Source organism: Anopheles maculipalpis, chromosome 2RL, assembly GCF_943734695.1.
Source record: "Anopheles maculipalpis chromosome 2RL, idAnoMacuDA_375_x, whole genome shotgun sequence".
NCBI lineage: Eukaryota > Metazoa > Arthropoda > Insecta > Diptera > Culicidae > Anopheles > Anopheles maculipalpis.
Window position 1 is genome coordinate 3706744 of NC_064871.1, and position 16312 is coordinate 3723055.

Consider the following 16312-nt stretch of genomic DNA (forward strand, 5'->3'; position numbering starts at 1 on the left):
AGTAGTTGTCTTGAATGTTTTTTATCAGAATAATTGGATAGTTTGCCCTCACTACGGTGGAACGGTCCGGATGGGACTTGAACCCCGGTCCTGTCGTTAGAAGACTGTCGCCCCTAACAATGGACCGCCCATTGTTTACCTGTTTACCCGATATTAATTTATATAAAAATAATTCAAGCTATTTTTTATAAAACTTTTTAAAACGAAGGCCAACCGCGTCACGCTGTGCAAAGTTTATACCCAGCTCAAAATCTGATTTGCGATCTTGTCTTGTATCTGCTTGACAAACCCTAACGCCGATCAGCTCTTCTGTATTTACTTTTCTCGACAAAAAGAAAGGACAATTCAATCTGATTGGCTTTATGAAAGGCATTTGCATATTGCATATTCCAATAAAATCGCTAAAGATTTATCATTGATAATGTAATTTAGGGAATAATTCGAATCTGTTCACCGATAGCAAGGAGGTTTATACTTACCTCTCGTGCACGTTACTACCAAAAGCTGCTGTTAGTATTGATGTAATTTTTATCGCAAACAGGTTTTAGCCTCACGGTTCACGTTTAGTTCACCGTTGAACGTTTTAGTTCACAAACAATCATTTTTACAACGATTTTTATTACTAGCTCCATAATGCAGGGAAAATAACAAACACAACATCCCACTATCCCAAACGGTTGCCGCTGTCGAGAACTGTCAACCTCGACGCCACCTTTCTTTTTATGCACCTTGTTTGTGTCATCAACGTGAAGAAGAGCAGAAACACTTTTGCGGTGCGTGTGCGGAATTTTCGCTAAATTGTGATAAAATAACGCATTTTGGACGCCTGTTGTTCCGTTCTATTCTCTATATGGTCGCGTTCGCATAGTTCATCATTATTATGGAGAAAATTGATGATGATAAGGGGCGCAAATCGCCGCCGGAAAAAAGTAAGTACGGAGTTTTGTTTATCACACACGCGCGTACACACACACACGCACACAAACGACAAGGATGGTTTATTGCATCGATTCACGCTTTCCCGGCAGGTTCAAAGAAGAAAAGTGACCGCAAGTCACGTTCACGCACCCGAAGCCGCAGCACCAGCCGTGCGGACAAACGGCGCAGCCATTCGCGGAGTCCGAGCTACCGCCGGCGACATGTTGGTTCGTCGAGCAGAAAGCGTTCCCGCAGTCCACCGATGTATCGCCCGAGGCGCCGTTCACCACCGCCCATGCGACGACATGGGCATGGACGTCGGCGTAGCCGTTCGCCTCTTATGAGTGGAAGAGGTGTGGTTGGCAGTGGTGGTGGTGGCGGCGGTGGTGGAATGCAGATGGGAATGATGGTTGGTAATCCGACCGATGCTCAATACATGATGCAAGGTTCCATGTATGATCCTTCCTTCTACGGAGGTTATGCGAACAATGGAGGGTATATGGGTGGATACGGTGGCTATGATTACGGAATGGTTTCCGGAGGTTACAGCACCGGAACGATGATGGATCCATCGCAGGGAATGATGATGGGCGGAGGTGTACCATCCGAGTGGGACCATGCTCCCGTCCAACCGGTTGTCCAGGAAACGGAGGAAGAAAAACGCAAACGCGAAGGTAAAAGCCAGATTCGCCTACTTCGGTTGCTGACAGCGTTGCTACAACATTCGTTTCGTTCTTTCTTTTCTTTTTCCCCTATTTTCTAATTCAGCTGCAGTGACGCTAGAGCTGTTGAATCAGCGTGCGGCAATGAAAAAGCAGCGCGACGATTACAAACAGCGTGCCGGTGCGCTGAAGCGTGAATTGAAAACGCTGAAAGAGCAACGGTCGGACCTTTGCTCCGGACGGGAACCACCCTCACCGACAACGAGCGTGTTTATCAATGAGAATGACAAATTGCAGGTAAGTTAGAACGGAAATGGAAAGATGCGACCATACACGAGACGGTTCCTCACGAGCCTGTTCCTTGTGTATAGAACGCGTTGTAGTAATGTAAGCAAGCTTTTTGAAGCATAATAACAAACACAAAAAGATAGCATTACAAAATAAGCAAACAAGATCCATTTTAAGATGCTCACACTTGATACAAAACACACAGACACATATCCGTCTCTGTTAAAAAAATAAATTTCCATTCCCCAATGGCCGCCGGGCCGAGCCGTGTGCATTTGGACGATAGTTTTCTCTATTTCTCCACTTTTCCCACAGCCTTTAATTGATGATTGTGAGAGATGAAAAAGGTGATTGCAAATTGCAGTCAGGAACGAAGAATACTGCACACAGGAACGAATCACACACGCACACACGTGTAATGAACGGCGAGAGCTGGCTTCCTTATGATGCTACGGACAGCAAAAAGGTCGAAAGCTGGGCGAAACATGATGCATCTGTAGGCATATCGCAAATTGTGAAGCACGGAAAACCGACTGTACATTGTAACGATCGGCTCATTTGTAAGAGCAGGATGCATTTTGAAGCTGCAAAGGTGTTTGGCAAGCGATTAAGAATTGGGTTATGATGCCCATGCCGTCTCGCCTTTACGCTTCAGAATGTGCCTGCTCCTGCCCGATTGCATCGGGTTCGCACTGGTTTGTAAAGTAGTTTGTAAGCTTTCTGGAGCATCTCTTCTGGCTCGCTGGATTCCATCTGGATGTAGCTGGATTACCTGGGATCGATCGTGTAATCAAATTATGGAGACCCTTTTGAGGACCACCAACACTAGCGTGTAACGTGTTATCACCATCCATCACACTCATCATCTCTCCTTAACGACCGTTTGTATGACGCTACTTGTGGCGGGAATGCTTACTCCGAAAGGATGTAACAAACACAGTCCCCCTGCCATCTGTATCAACACACTTCTTTCCACACACAACCCCGTTCTGAACAGGAGTGATGCCTCTCTAAATATTGGTCATCCCGTGTTGCGTCCGACCATCCCAATACCAATACCTCAGCGTGTGTTCTGCCCAATTTGCGTTAAGAGTCGGATTAAAGAAAGGTTTCAAACGCAACATAAAACTTCTCCAACGGCTAGTTGGCTGAACCCCGTTCTTTATTAATCTGTTTCTTTCTCCTTTCCCTTTTTCTTCTGCTTTGCTCTTCCATTCGCCCGGATTGATCATATCGATCGTAGTCGCAAATACAGGACAAGATCAAAACGATCGAAAATGTGATCGATATGCTGGATGGTATTATAGCGAAGGATAGGACACCGTCGCCGCCGCCCGGTATGCTGCTGCCCGGCACAATGGCACCGCTCCTTACCATTCCGGAAACATCACCGACTGGTGGAACTCGCGAGAGTGATGTGGCAGAAGCGAATCGTCGCGCATACCGTAATCCATCGCACTCGCCACGTGCCGACGGTGGTGCGACGACGAATCGTGACCGATCGGAGTCACCGTCCCCAGAACGGCTAAAGAATGAAGTCCTGGAAAGTATGCAAGCACGAGGAAAACGTAAAACATCTGAACGGTAAGCGGTTCGGGGGGAGTTTTACACGACATTAGAAAAACACTTATTAGATTCAATTTGCTTTCCATTTTCCAGACAAAGTGACGGCAATTCTGACGGAAAAAAGAAGAAATCACCCTACAATTACGTTCACTATGATCCTGAACTGCATTGGTGCACTAGCTGTAATGTGTTCCCAAAAACAGCCAAGGAGTATCTGACCCATTTACACTCTGAGCAGCATCAAGTTGGAACACGTGTTGACGAGAGCTCGAGTGAAGAGCTGAAGGCAAAATTTGCACCATGGCGTACACTGCTGGACAAAGACGATACGATGACGAACCCGGACGCACCGTCCAAACGGGTACCGATACGTGGGTTAGAATTTTTCGTTCCAGCTACAGCGTGGTACTGCAAGCTTTGCAACTACTGGATGGGCGATCTGCACAGTGCCTCGTGGCATTTGAAATCGCAAAGCCATGCCGATGCGTACAGCGTAAGTTGGGGGTTTTTTTTTGGAATAATGCAAGCCATCACTATATGGAAAAGGGCAGTCCTCGTCCCTATACTGCCAAAGAATCGGTAGAAGGAAGATAATAATTATTTAAACTACAATTTCCCTTTTTGTATGCCCTCTAGAAACATATCGGTGTCCATAAAAACTACGAAATGGACTGGATGGCGGATCGACAAACAGCACTCGAAGAGTACGGACAGTCGACGAATCAGGATGGAGATATTCCTGCACCACCACCCCCACCCACAGCCGAAGAGTTACGGCTAGCTGCCTCCGGTACCCATCCGAACAGTGCCATACTACAGGCATCCTCCTCTTTCCACATTCTACCCAAAAGCTCCAACCAGGAACATAACGATGGTGTATCAAAGTCCGACCCCAACTCTGCAAACTCGAAAAAGGCCAAGAAAAAGAAATCTCGCAAGGAAGATCGGAAAGAGAAGAAGAAAAAGAAGCGAACAAAGAAACGGAAGCGTGCAGCTGCTTCGTCCAGTTCATCCTCCTCGTCTAGCAGCAGTTCCGAGTCTTCCGATTCGGATTCCGACTCGGGCTCGGACGATGGATCTAAGGGAAGTGCAAAGGAAGAAAATCCAATCCATGCCGCTATGCGTAACATTTTGAACTCTAAGGAGGTAAATGCGCGGGAAGTGATGGCGGCAGCAGCCGTCGCTGCAGCAGCTGCAGCTGCATCAAAGCATGGTGGTAAAGAGGACGGGTCCGGTCCATCCGGTGCCGCAAAAGGTGAGCCTAATTTAGGTACGTTACACAAGACATCAATTACAACTAGAGATGAGAAAACACACCCTTTTTAATAATTTGAACTAGAATAGAAGAAGTGGGTAAAGCGATTTAGTAAATTATTCACCACTCCTTAAAGATACATAAAAAAGAAATGCATTGCTATAATTTATTTTTTTGATTATACTCACTCACTCACTCTTACTCAGTGTGCACATCTCTAGTTTGAACATAATTGATTTCTTTGCAACCAATCCAACACATTTATCAACCATTGTCTGTCTTCTACTAATGCTTTCTGGGTTTGCTACTTGCAGGCAAATGGACGGTTGTGCATCCGGCACAAGAAAAAAAGCTAGCCTCAATACAATCGGTACCGCCGCCGAAACCAACATCGAACTTTCCAGTTTTAATAACCAATTCCTCCGCTCAAGATGCGGATGATAGTAAGAAGCGCAACGCTGCAGCTCGTGAAGACGAACGAGATCGGGATCGGGATCGGGATCGGGATCGTGAAAAAGATCGTGACACTAGGGATCGCGATAGAGATCGACGTAGTGTTGATCGGCGAGATCGTTGGGATCGAAGAGACAGTCCGGACCGATACGCTGGACGAGATCGTGACCGGGGACGGCGATACGATTACCGTGACTATCGTGACCGGCGCGATCGTCGCCGAAGTCGATCACGAGGACGCAGGAGCCGCAGTGGAAGCGGTCAAGGACGAAGGTTCCGTCGTCGATCGTCGTACTCACGCTCGCGTTCTCGATCGCGCAGCCGATCAAGCCGGGGAAGTCATCGCGTTATTGAAAAACCGGTAGTAAACTTTCCGCCTCAGCCGAAATCGATAAAACAGGACAAAAAGAGTTCATCGAAGACGTCTGGCAAATCATTTGGCCGTTCGGATGATGGTACGGGTAAAAAGAACAAATCCTCATCGGTCGGGACGGTCAAAGAAAATAACAGTGTGCAACCGAAGAAACTTCCGTTCATTGGACGCATGCCGGTGTTTAAGAAGCAACAGGCGGAAAATGCAAAGAAAGAAGAAGCGGCGGCGGCAGCTGCTGCAGCCGGTCCAAGCGCCGAAGAAAGCAATGACGGTGTTGTTGCCGGGGAACAAGCCGGTGGTGAATTGGTGGTTCCTTCGGAAGGTACTGATTCGGTCAGTGTGTCTATGGCCACTGAAGGCGCTGATGTGAATGAAGCTGCCGGGACAGCTTTGATGATGATGCCTGGCCAGGAAGTAGCCGTTTATGATCCCCAAACAGCACAAGACGCCGAAACTTATCAGTACGCGGAACACCAAATGGAAGAAACAGTAGTACCCCAAGACATGGATGTGGCCAGTGCGGAAGAGCTAGGGGAGGAGAATATGGCCGCCCAGGAAATGGAGAACAATACCGAGGCAACTGGGGACAACCCCGAACAGCAGGATCCCGAAGCGTACGTAACAGCCGATGGGCAGGTTCCGCTGCCGAAAGATTTTCAGGAAGCGTTGGACATTATTTACGATGGTGGCGATAAACCGAAGCGTGCGGATGTGATTGCCAAGGAAGCGGCCGCCGCTGCTGCAGCTGCGGCAGCAGCAGCTGCTGCTAAAGCGGAAACAGTGCCTGATCCGCACGAGCAAGGAGCTCTGATGCCGGGAATGGGTGTACCAATGATGATGGACCACGATCAACCACACATGATCGTACCGGAAGCGATCGATATGTACAACCAGCAGTACGCGCTTGAGTATGGGATGCATTCGGCGGCATACATGGCAGCGGCTGGAGCTGCAGCGGTCCATGGTATGATGAGCATGGGTCACGGTGTTGTGCCTACAGAGATGCATTACGTGGAGGACGAATCGCAGAACCAACCGCTAGACAATATGATGTACGGTGCAATGCATACGGCTTCGAGTGCGGCAGCAATGATGCACCATCACCAAATGATGGCGGCCGGTGCACTCGATCCAAATGCCGCAGCGTACGCGATGGCAATGGTTGCCGGCGGAGGATACACGCCAGAAATGATGGCCATGCACCAACATCATCAAGCTTCGGTTGGCATTACGATGGAACAGGCGGCGGCATCTGATGCTACTCTGAGTGAAGCTTATCCTTCCGAAAGTACAACGCAAGCAAACGAGGGTGAAACTGCTGCAGCAAACACAGAGGAAGCTGCAGAAAAGAGTAAACCAGAAGTAGAAGAGACTCCGGCTGAGAATAATGACGGGGAAGAAAGTCGGACAGAAACGATAAAAGTAAAAGAAGACTCTATAGATGACAATAAGGAAGTAGTAGAAGGTACAACTTCCTACACGGAGGACGAACAGCAGCATCAGCAGGAGCAACACGTACTGAATGAAGAGTCAGTCGAAGAAGAACAACCGGTTGAAGAGATGGCCTCCTACACGGAACACGAACACCATGTTGCTGATGAAGAGTCAGCAGAGGCCGAACAAGCTGTAGAGGGAATCTTCGCATACAACGAACGCGAACAACACCACGCGCTAGATGAAGAACCAGTGTATGATAATGATGCAGAGGAAGTCGTCCATATGCCCGTCGAAGAAAATTACGTTGAAGATTCGATGCAATCGAACGAGCAGTACGAGCAACCGGCATCGATGGAAAATTTCGAAGAGCAAGCCCAATCTTCGAACGAGCCATTCGAGCAAGCTACATCAGATGACGGGGGCTATGTAGAACAGCAGGTGCTAAGTTCCTCGGAGGAACACTACGAACAGGTCGAACCGATGGAATCGACGCAATCCATACTGGATAGTATGATGGCTGCTGCCATGGGCAACTACGTTGAGGAGGAAGAAGTTGCCGAAGAACATTCACAAGATTCTTAAGCATACTTACAGGAAGCTTATTTCACAAAACATTCATTTGTATGATTTTAGAAAGGATTCTCCTATAATTGTAATAATGAATTCAGACGGATTTGTACACTGCGTTGGACTTGCAAAACTACCCAAATAGTCAGGTGTCAGTTGTGTTTAGCCGAATGTTTATTCGTGGAAAGTCACACCACTAGCAATTACAATTTTATTGCATCAAAATTGTTTTAAATATGTCTGGTCAGGTTGTATTTTAATGCATATATTTTACGTAAAATTTCAATTGGTTTGCTTGTTACAATTGTAAGCAGTGTAAATGTTGCTGAATAAACAGAAGAATGATGAACAAAAGAACGCCTCATGATATTTTATTATTATTATCATATTTAATGACGATTTGATGGTGTTGCCATAGTAATTCATAGTGAGTTGGACCCTAAGAACAAATTCTACCTTCTCATTATAGTGAACTAGTACTTCTCACGGTTGTAAGAAATGAGATTTGCTTTCATAGTGAGATGTTGTGTTAGAGTTTCTCACCAACAACTTTCACCAAAGGAAATTGATTTTCACTCTACAAAGGCACTATTCGTGTTACTTTTTATAACTAATTTATCGATACTAAATCGGTAATAATTTCGGTGCTATTCTGTTTAAACCTATTTTTTTACTGGAAAAATATTTATTAAATTTATGTTTTGCCCTACCTTTGCTCTATGCATATTGGTATAGTTTTTCACATTCACCAACACCAACGCAATCTACCATTAAACGTCAAAACAATTCGCACAAGCCGAACGCGCTTGTTTCTTGTGAAAACGTTTTGTGAAATATTAACATAAATTGGACGTATTTAGCATTATTAACTGGGTAAAACACCCTGCAAAACACACATTAACCTGTAATTGATTTAGTTTAAGAAAGGCTTCGTGCAGAATTTACATTAGCAGCACCACAACAAACCAGCGCAATGGCTGACGCAGCGGCAAGACAACTTCAGTACGAATACAAGGCGGTAAGTTGTGAAATGATGTTAGTCACTTTTCGGAATCGTTTAATATGGTCATGCATTTTCCGATTGTTCATTCAACTTCCAGAACTCGAACCTTGTCCTGCAAGCGGACGTCCGGCTAATCGAACGCCCCAGGCGCGATGAGGCTACGGGTGAGGTGATTTCGCTTGTCGGCAAGCTCGACGGTACCCGGATGGGTGACCGGGCACAGCGCAGCAAGCCGGAAAAAACGGAAGAGCGGAAAGCGAAGCGTCAGAAGCGCGATGAAGCGCAGTATGATTTTAACAGCATGAAAGGTGCTACCCTGCTGTCGGAAGGAATCGACGAAATGGTTGGCATTGTTTATCGGCCGAAAACGCAGGAAACGCGTCAAACGTACGAGGTGTTGCTAAGCTTCATCCAGGAAGCGATCGGTGACCAGCCGCGTGATATATTGCGCGGTGCGGCCGATGAGATACTGGCCGTGCTGAAGAACGATCGTATGAAGGAGCGCGAAAAGAAGCGTGAAATTGACGGGTTGCTGGGTAGTGTGGCGGATGAGCGGTTTGCACTGTTGGTGAACCTTGGGAAGAAAATTACGGACTTTGGATCGGATGCGGCCACGGCGATTGGTGGCGTTGGACAGGCTGGTCCGGGCGGTGATGAACCGATCGATGAAACGTACGGTATTAATGTACGGTTTGAAGAATCGGAAGAAGAGTCGGATGAGGATAAGTACGGTGAGGTGCGGGAGGATGATGGACAGGATGAGGGTGAGGAGGCACGGGACGATGGTATTTTGCATGCGGAAAATCTTGGCGGTGGTGAAGATATGAACAAGAAGGAAAAAGCACTCGACCCACGGGACATTGATGCGCATTGGTTGCAGCGATGTTTGCGAAAGTATTACAACGATTCCATGATGTCCCAGTCGAAGGCGCTCGAGGTGTTGAACGTGTTGAAAGAGTCGGGAGACGATCGAGAGTGCGAGAATCAGCTGGTCCTTTTGCTTGGGTACGATTGTTTCGATTTCATAAAGCAGTTGAAGAAAAATCGTCAAATGATCCTGTACTGTACAATGTTGGCACAGTCGCAAAGTGAGAGCGAGCGGGCAAAGCTGCGAGACCGGATGAAGTCGGATGCTGCGTTGGCGAAAATTTTGCGTCAGCTTGATACCGGGAAGCAGGAAGCACAGGAAGGTAGAGACTATTCGAACGGAGCTGATGGGGTGGATATGAAGCCATCGCTTCGATCTCGTCGCGAACGAGGACTGGATGATGGTAGTGCCATGGACTTCATGGAAGGAACTCAAGGAGTTGGTGGTGGTGAACGTACCGGACCCGCTGGAGGACAGATTATTGGCAATCGTACCGTGCTGGAGCTGGATGAGCTTGCATTCACCCAAGGTTCCCATCTGATGGCAAACAAACGCTGCCAACTTCCGGACGGATCGTTCCGTAAGCAGCGCAAGGGCTACGAAGAAGTGCACGTACCAGCCCTCAAACCTCGTCCATTCGATGAAGACGAAGAGCTAATTGCGATTGAAAAACTCCCAAAGTATGTGCAGCCAGTATTTAACGGATTCAAAACGCTCAACCGCATCCAGAGCCGACTGTACAAAAGCGCCCTGGAGAGTGACGAAAATCTGCTGCTTTGTGCTCCGACCGGTGCCGGTAAAACGAACGTCGCGCTGCTCACGATGATGCGTGAGATCGGAAAGCACATCAACGATGATGGAACGATCAACGTGGACGAGTTTAAAATCATCTACATTGCTCCGATGCGATCGTTGGTGCAGGAAATGGTGGGAAATTTCGGTCGTCGCCTGGCGACGTACAATCTCACAGTAGCGGAATTGACGGGCGATCATCAGCTAAGTCGAGAGCAGATCGCTGCAACGCAGGTCATCGTTTGTACACCGGAAAAGTGGGATATTATCACACGGAAAGGAGGCGAAAAGACGTACACACAGTTTGTGCGGTTGGTTATTATCGATGAAATTCATCTCCTACACGATGAGCGTGGTCCAGTGCTGGAAGCGTTGGTTGCTCGTACGATCCGGAACATTGAAACGACGCAGGAAGATGTGCGTCTGGTTGGGCTATCGGCAACACTGCCCAATTACCAGGATGTTTCAACGTTTTTGCGCGTTCGACCCGAAACGGGGCTTTTCTACTTCGACAACAGCTACCGTCCGGTGGCACTGGAACAACAGTACATCGGTGTGACGGAGAAGAAAGCCCTCAAACGGTTCCAGGTGATGAATGACATTGTGTACGAGAAGGTGATGGAGCACGCGGGCCGGAATCAGGTGCTGGTGTTTGTTCATTCGCGAAAAGAGACGGGCAAAACGGCACGCGCCATCCGGGACATGTGTCTCGAGAAGGATACGCTGGGGACGTTCCTGCGCGAAGGTTCCGCAAGTATGGAAGTGTTACGGTCGGAAGCGGACCAGGTTAAAAATCAAGAGCTAAAGGATCTGCTTCCGTACGGATTTGCGATCCATCACGCCGGGATGACGCGCGTTGATCGTACGCTGGTGGAAGATTTGTTTGCCGATCGACACATCCAGGTGCTTGTATCGACGGCCACCCTTGCGTGGGGTGTAAATTTGCCGGCACATACCGTTATCATCAAGGGCACGCAGGTGTACAACCCGGAGAAGGGGCGATGGGTTGAGTTGGGTGCGTTGGACGTGCTACAGATGCTTGGTCGTGCCGGTCGTCCACAATACGATACGAAGGGTGAAGGCATTCTGATCACAAACCACAGCGAACTGCAGTACTATCTATCGCTTCTGAACCAGCAGCTACCGATCGAGTCGCAGCTTATTTCGAAGCTTCCGGATATGTTGAATGCGGAGATTGTGCTCGGTACGGTTCAAAACGTTAAGGATGCTGTCACGTGGCTCGGATACACGTATCTATACATCCGTATGCTGCGCCAACCGACCCTTTACGGTGTTTCGATCGATGCGGTCCAAGAGGATCCACTGTTGGAGCAGTTCCGAGCGGATCTGATACACACTGCAGCACTTCACCTCGAACGTAGCGGACTGATCAAGTACGATCGCAAGAGTGGTCATCTGCAGGTCACCGAGGTTGGTCGAATCGCTTCGCACTACTACTGCACACACGAAACAATGCTAACGTACCATCAGCTGCTGAAGCCTACGCTCAGCGAGATTGAGCTGTTCCGCGTTTTCTCACTGTCCGGGGAGTTCCGCAACATCACCGTCCGTGAGGAAGAAAAGCTCGAGTTGCAGAAACTGATGGAACGTGTACCGATCCCGATCAAGGAAAGTATGGAAGAGCCAAGCGCGAAGGTGAACGTCCTACTGCAAGCTTACATCTCACAGCTCAAGCTGGAAGGGTTCGCTCTAATGGCCGACATGGTTTATGTGACGCAGTCCGCCTCTCGGCTTTTGCGTGCAATCTTCGAAATAGTCCTGCACCGTGGTTGGGCACAGCTGGCCGATAAATGTCTCACCCTGTGCAAGATGATCGATCGTCGCATGTGGCAAAGCATGTCTCCGTTGCGTCAGTTCCGCAAGATGCCCGAAGAAATTGTGAAGAAAATCGAAAAGAAAAACTTCCCCTGGGAACGGCTGTACGATCTGGAGGCGAACGAAATCGGTGAGCTGATCCGTGTGCCAAAGTTGGGCAAAACAATCTACCGATACATACATCAGTTCCCGAAGCTGGAACTCTCAACGCATATCCAACCGATCACCCGGTCAACGCTGCGGGTAGAACTCACCATCACACCCGATTTCCAGTGGGACGAAAAGGTTCATGGGCAATCGGAAGCGTTCTGGATTTTGGTGGAAGATGTCGATTCGGAGGTTATTTTGCACCATGAATACTTCCTGCTGAAAGCTAAGTATTGTACCGATGATCATTTGGTGAAATTCTTCGTGCCAGTCTTTGAACCATTGCCTCCGCAATACTTTTTACGTATCGTTTCCGATCGGTGGATTGGAGCGGAAACACAGCTTCCCGTATCCTTCCGACATTTAATTCTGCCCGAGAAGAATCTTCCCCCGACGGAGCTGCTTGATCTGCAACCGCTCCCGATCAGTGCACTGCGAGATCCTTCCTTCGAGGCACTTTACGCCGACCGTTTCCCACAATTTAACCCCATTCAGACGCAAGTGTTTAATGCGGTGTACAACAGCGAAGATAACGTATTTGTTGGAGCACCGACAGGATCGGGCAAGACAACGATTGCCGAGTTTGCGGTACTTCGACTACTTTCACAGAATCCGGCCGGGCGTGTCGTGTATCTTGTTGCGCGGGATCCTCTGGCGGATCTCGTTTTTCACGAGTGGCATCAACGATTCGGACAATCCGCACTGGGTTGTAAGGTGGTGAAGCTTACTGGAGAGACGGGAACCGATTTGAAGCTGATCGCTAAAGGGCAGATCATCGTCACAACAGCTGACAAATGGGATGTCCTGTCGCGTCGTTGGAAGCAGCGTAAGAACGTCCAAAATGTGCAGTTATTTATCGTGGATGAGTTGCAGCTGATTGGCGGAGAAGATGGTCCAGTACTCGAGGTGGCCTGCTCTCGTATGCGATACATTTCGTCGCAAACCGAGCAACCGATACGCATCATCGCGCTGTCAGCTTCGTTGGCCGATGCGCGTGATATCGCACAATGGCTTGGATGTAGCACGAACGCTACCTTCAACTTCCATCCCTCTGTAAGGCCGATCCCTCTGGAACTGCACGTACAAGGACTCAACATTACGCACAATGCGTCGCGAGTTGCCGCCATGTCGAAGCCAGTGTACAACGCGATTACCAAGTTCAGTCCACACAAACCTGTCATCGTGTTTGTCACATCTCGCAAGCTGGCTCGACTTACGGCGATTGACGTGCTGACGTACTGTGCGGCTGAGTTGCAACCGAACCGTTTCTTCCACGCAGAGGAGGAAGACATTAAACCGTTCCTGGATCGAATGACAGACAAAACCTTGAAGGAAACATTGTCCCAGGGCGTGGCGTACATGCACGAAGGACTAACAGCTTCCGATCAGCGTATAGTGGAGCAATTGTTCGACTCCGGAGCAGTACAGATAGCTATCTGCACACGAGATCTCTGCTGGGCGTTAAATATTAGCGCCCATTTGGTCATCATAATGGACACACAGTTCTACAATGGACGAAATCATGCGTACGATGACTATCCAATCACGGATGTACTGCAAATGATCGGTCGCGCTAACCGTCCCTTGGAAGATGATGACGCCAAAGCTGTCCTAATGTGTCAGAGCTCAAAGAAGGACTTTTACAAGAAGTTCCTCAATGAACCGCTGCCGGTGGAAAGTCATCTTGATCATAGGCTGCACGATCATTTCAATGCCGAGATTGTCACAAAGACAATTGAAAACAAACAGGACGCAGTAGATTACTTGACGTGGACGTTCCTGTACCGACGGTTGACGCAGAATCCCAACTACTACAATCTGCAGGGCGTCACACATCGTCATCTATCCGATCACTTGTCGGAATTGGTGGAATCGACCCTTTCCGATCTGGAGCAATCGAAGTGTATCGGAGTGGAGGACGAGATGGACGCACTGCCACTTAATCTGGGCATGATTGCGGCTTATTACTACATCAACTACACGACAATCGAACTGTTCAGTCTTTCGCTTAACAGTAAGACAAAGATCCGCGGTTTGCTGGAAATCATTTCATCTGCAGCTGAGTACGAGGATCTGATCGTACGCCATCACGAGGATAACATTCTGCGAAGTTTAGGATCCCGCCTGCCCAACAAACTGACCGGTCCTAATGGTACTGCACCCAAGTACAACGATCCACACATCAAGACGAACTTGTTGCTGCAGGCCCATCTTTCTCGACTACAACTCGGTGCGGAACTTCAAGGTGACACCGAGCAGATTCTTGGCAAGGCAATCCGTTTGGTGCAGGCATGCGTGGATGTGCTTTCTTCCAATGGTTGGCTATCGCCCGCCGTTGCCGCTATGGAACTGGCGCAGATGATAACACAGGCGATGTGGAGCAAAGATTCCTACCTGAAGCAGTTGCCCCATTTTACGGCGGAAATTATCAAGCGTTGTCAGGAGAAGGGCATCGAGACGGTATTTGACATTATGGAGCTGGATGATGATGATCGATCCCGGCTGCTGCAGATGACTGATCAACAGATGTCGGATGTAGCACGATTCTGTAACCGATATCCCAATATCGAGCTGACGTTCGCCGTGTTGGAAAAGGATAGGATTCATTCCGGGTCGTCCGTTGATGTGGAAGTTACTTTGGAGCGTGAGGACGATGTAACGGGACCGGTAATTGCACCATTCTTCCCACAGGTAAGTTTACTGCTTAGTTTTGGATTATGTTAATACGAATATAGCTTTATCAGGGAAAAAATATACAGCTTTGGGTAGATCTTAGAAGAAAAAATCATAAACTCGGAAACATCACACACATTGGAACTCTGTTTTCGAATGCAGCAAATGTTTATTTGAAACTCTAACCCTATAAATGGTCAGTTCTCAGTGTAGTATAATTACGAAACCAATGCTCATAAATATAAAGACCAGGAGCGATTAATGCACACAGGGCATCGTAGTGTTTGACCTGTAAACAGGATGCTCCCGGGAATAGTACAGCTTGAGAGCTATTGATAGACCATTCCTTCTAACGATGTTGATGAAATGGAAGATTGTAAAGATTGTGCATGTAAAATGCAACCGGAACTACCAAATTGACAGAGTGTCTCCCTCATAAATGTCGTTGCAAGTTAAAGTTCAAAATTTGCATGTCATACGCTTTTGTCACCTTAGAGTTTCAACTTGTAGACGTAGTTTAGTGGTGCACTCGTCGGGTAAGTTGATCCTACTTCCTACGACGATCGTTCGAGGAAGCGTAATGGAGTAAAGAGGAGGAGCCAGGCGCCTAATAAATCTCGTTTGAAGATTAAATAGCACCCACCGTCGGTCGCTATCGATAATCGATCATTATTAATCGCTCGGCATCTGATTATCTGATCGTGCCCTGATCTGATTACCATTTGATTTCTGGTTGTCGGAAGGTTGATCGAAATAACCACAAACCACCAACTCTAATGCAATTGCCACATCGATCATCGATCGTCCTTTTTTATGTTTGAAGGAGCCGCATTAGAAGAGCTTTTTGAGCTAGTTTGAATGACCTTTTACTCATTTACTTAATCTACTCAATTTATATTACGCTAAGATGGAGCAATATATCGTGCTCTTGAACACAATTGCCCTACGGTTTAATCTTTTACATTCCTGTTAATAATTTTTTTATTTTTTTACAGAAACGCGAAGAAGGCTGGTGGGTTGTTATCGGTGATCCAAAAACAAACTCGCTGCTGTCCATCAAACGGCTCACCCTGCAACAAAAGGCGAAGGTAAAGCTGAACTTTGTCGCACCGAGCCCAGGCCACCACGAGTACACGCTGTACTATATGAGCGATTCGTATCTGGGCTGCGATCAGGAGTACAAATTCTCCATCAACGTTGGCGATTTCCAGTCGGAGAGCGAAAGCGAATCGGATTAAACTGTGCTGGAACGCACAGTTCATCGAGATGGAGAGAGGTTTGTATAAGGAGCAGAAGTATAATTCTATAATTCATAAAACAATATGTGTCCACCATCGAAATTATCGGAATGAAATGAATTCACTTTAAGACATACTAATAGACGATAGTTATCTTTAAAGCTTCCTACCTTGCGGATAAAAGCAGTGACGCAAATCGATAATATTGAGAAATTATGTCCCAAAAAAACCTTCAG

The 16312-nt window shown here is 47.7% G+C and overlaps 5 protein-coding genes across 6 annotated transcripts in view; 3 read left to right on the top strand and 2 right to left on the bottom strand.

Annotated features, from left to right (window-relative positions):
* The window catches only part of LOC126558178 (probable serine/threonine-protein kinase DDB_G0267686), a 213276-nt gene that overhangs the window by 169346 nt on the left and 27618 nt on the right, over positions 1-16312 (top strand). The window lies entirely within an intron of this gene.
* Positions 1-16312, bottom strand: part of LOC126559990 (keratin, type I cytoskeletal 9-like) — a 101826-nt gene that overhangs the window by 58699 nt on the left and 26815 nt on the right. The window lies entirely within an intron of this gene.
* The window catches only part of LOC126559508 (U6 snRNA-associated Sm-like protein LSm3), an 81575-nt gene that overhangs the window by 7464 nt on the left and 57799 nt on the right, over positions 1-16312 (bottom strand). The window lies entirely within an intron of this gene.
* Positions 881-7534, top strand: LOC126556687 (zinc finger matrin-type protein CG9776-like). Its single transcript, XM_050212113.1, has 7 exons — positions 881-929; positions 1029-1592; positions 1687-1877; positions 3112-3452; positions 3528-3927; positions 4071-4704; positions 5004-7534. Exons 1-7 carry the CDS (start codon positions 881-883, stop codon positions 7532-7534), a joined length of 4710 nt encoding a protein of 1569 aa, XP_050068070.1.
* On the top strand, positions 8410-16083 carry LOC126556598 (putative U5 small nuclear ribonucleoprotein 200 kDa helicase). The gene is made up of 3 exons (XM_050211931.1): positions 8410-8537; positions 8620-14856; positions 15834-16083. The coding sequence occupies exons 1-3, from the start codon at positions 8493-8495 to the stop codon at positions 16074-16076; spliced, it is 6525 nt and encodes a 2174-aa protein (XP_050067888.1). The 5' UTR covers positions 8410-8492; the 3' UTR covers positions 16077-16083.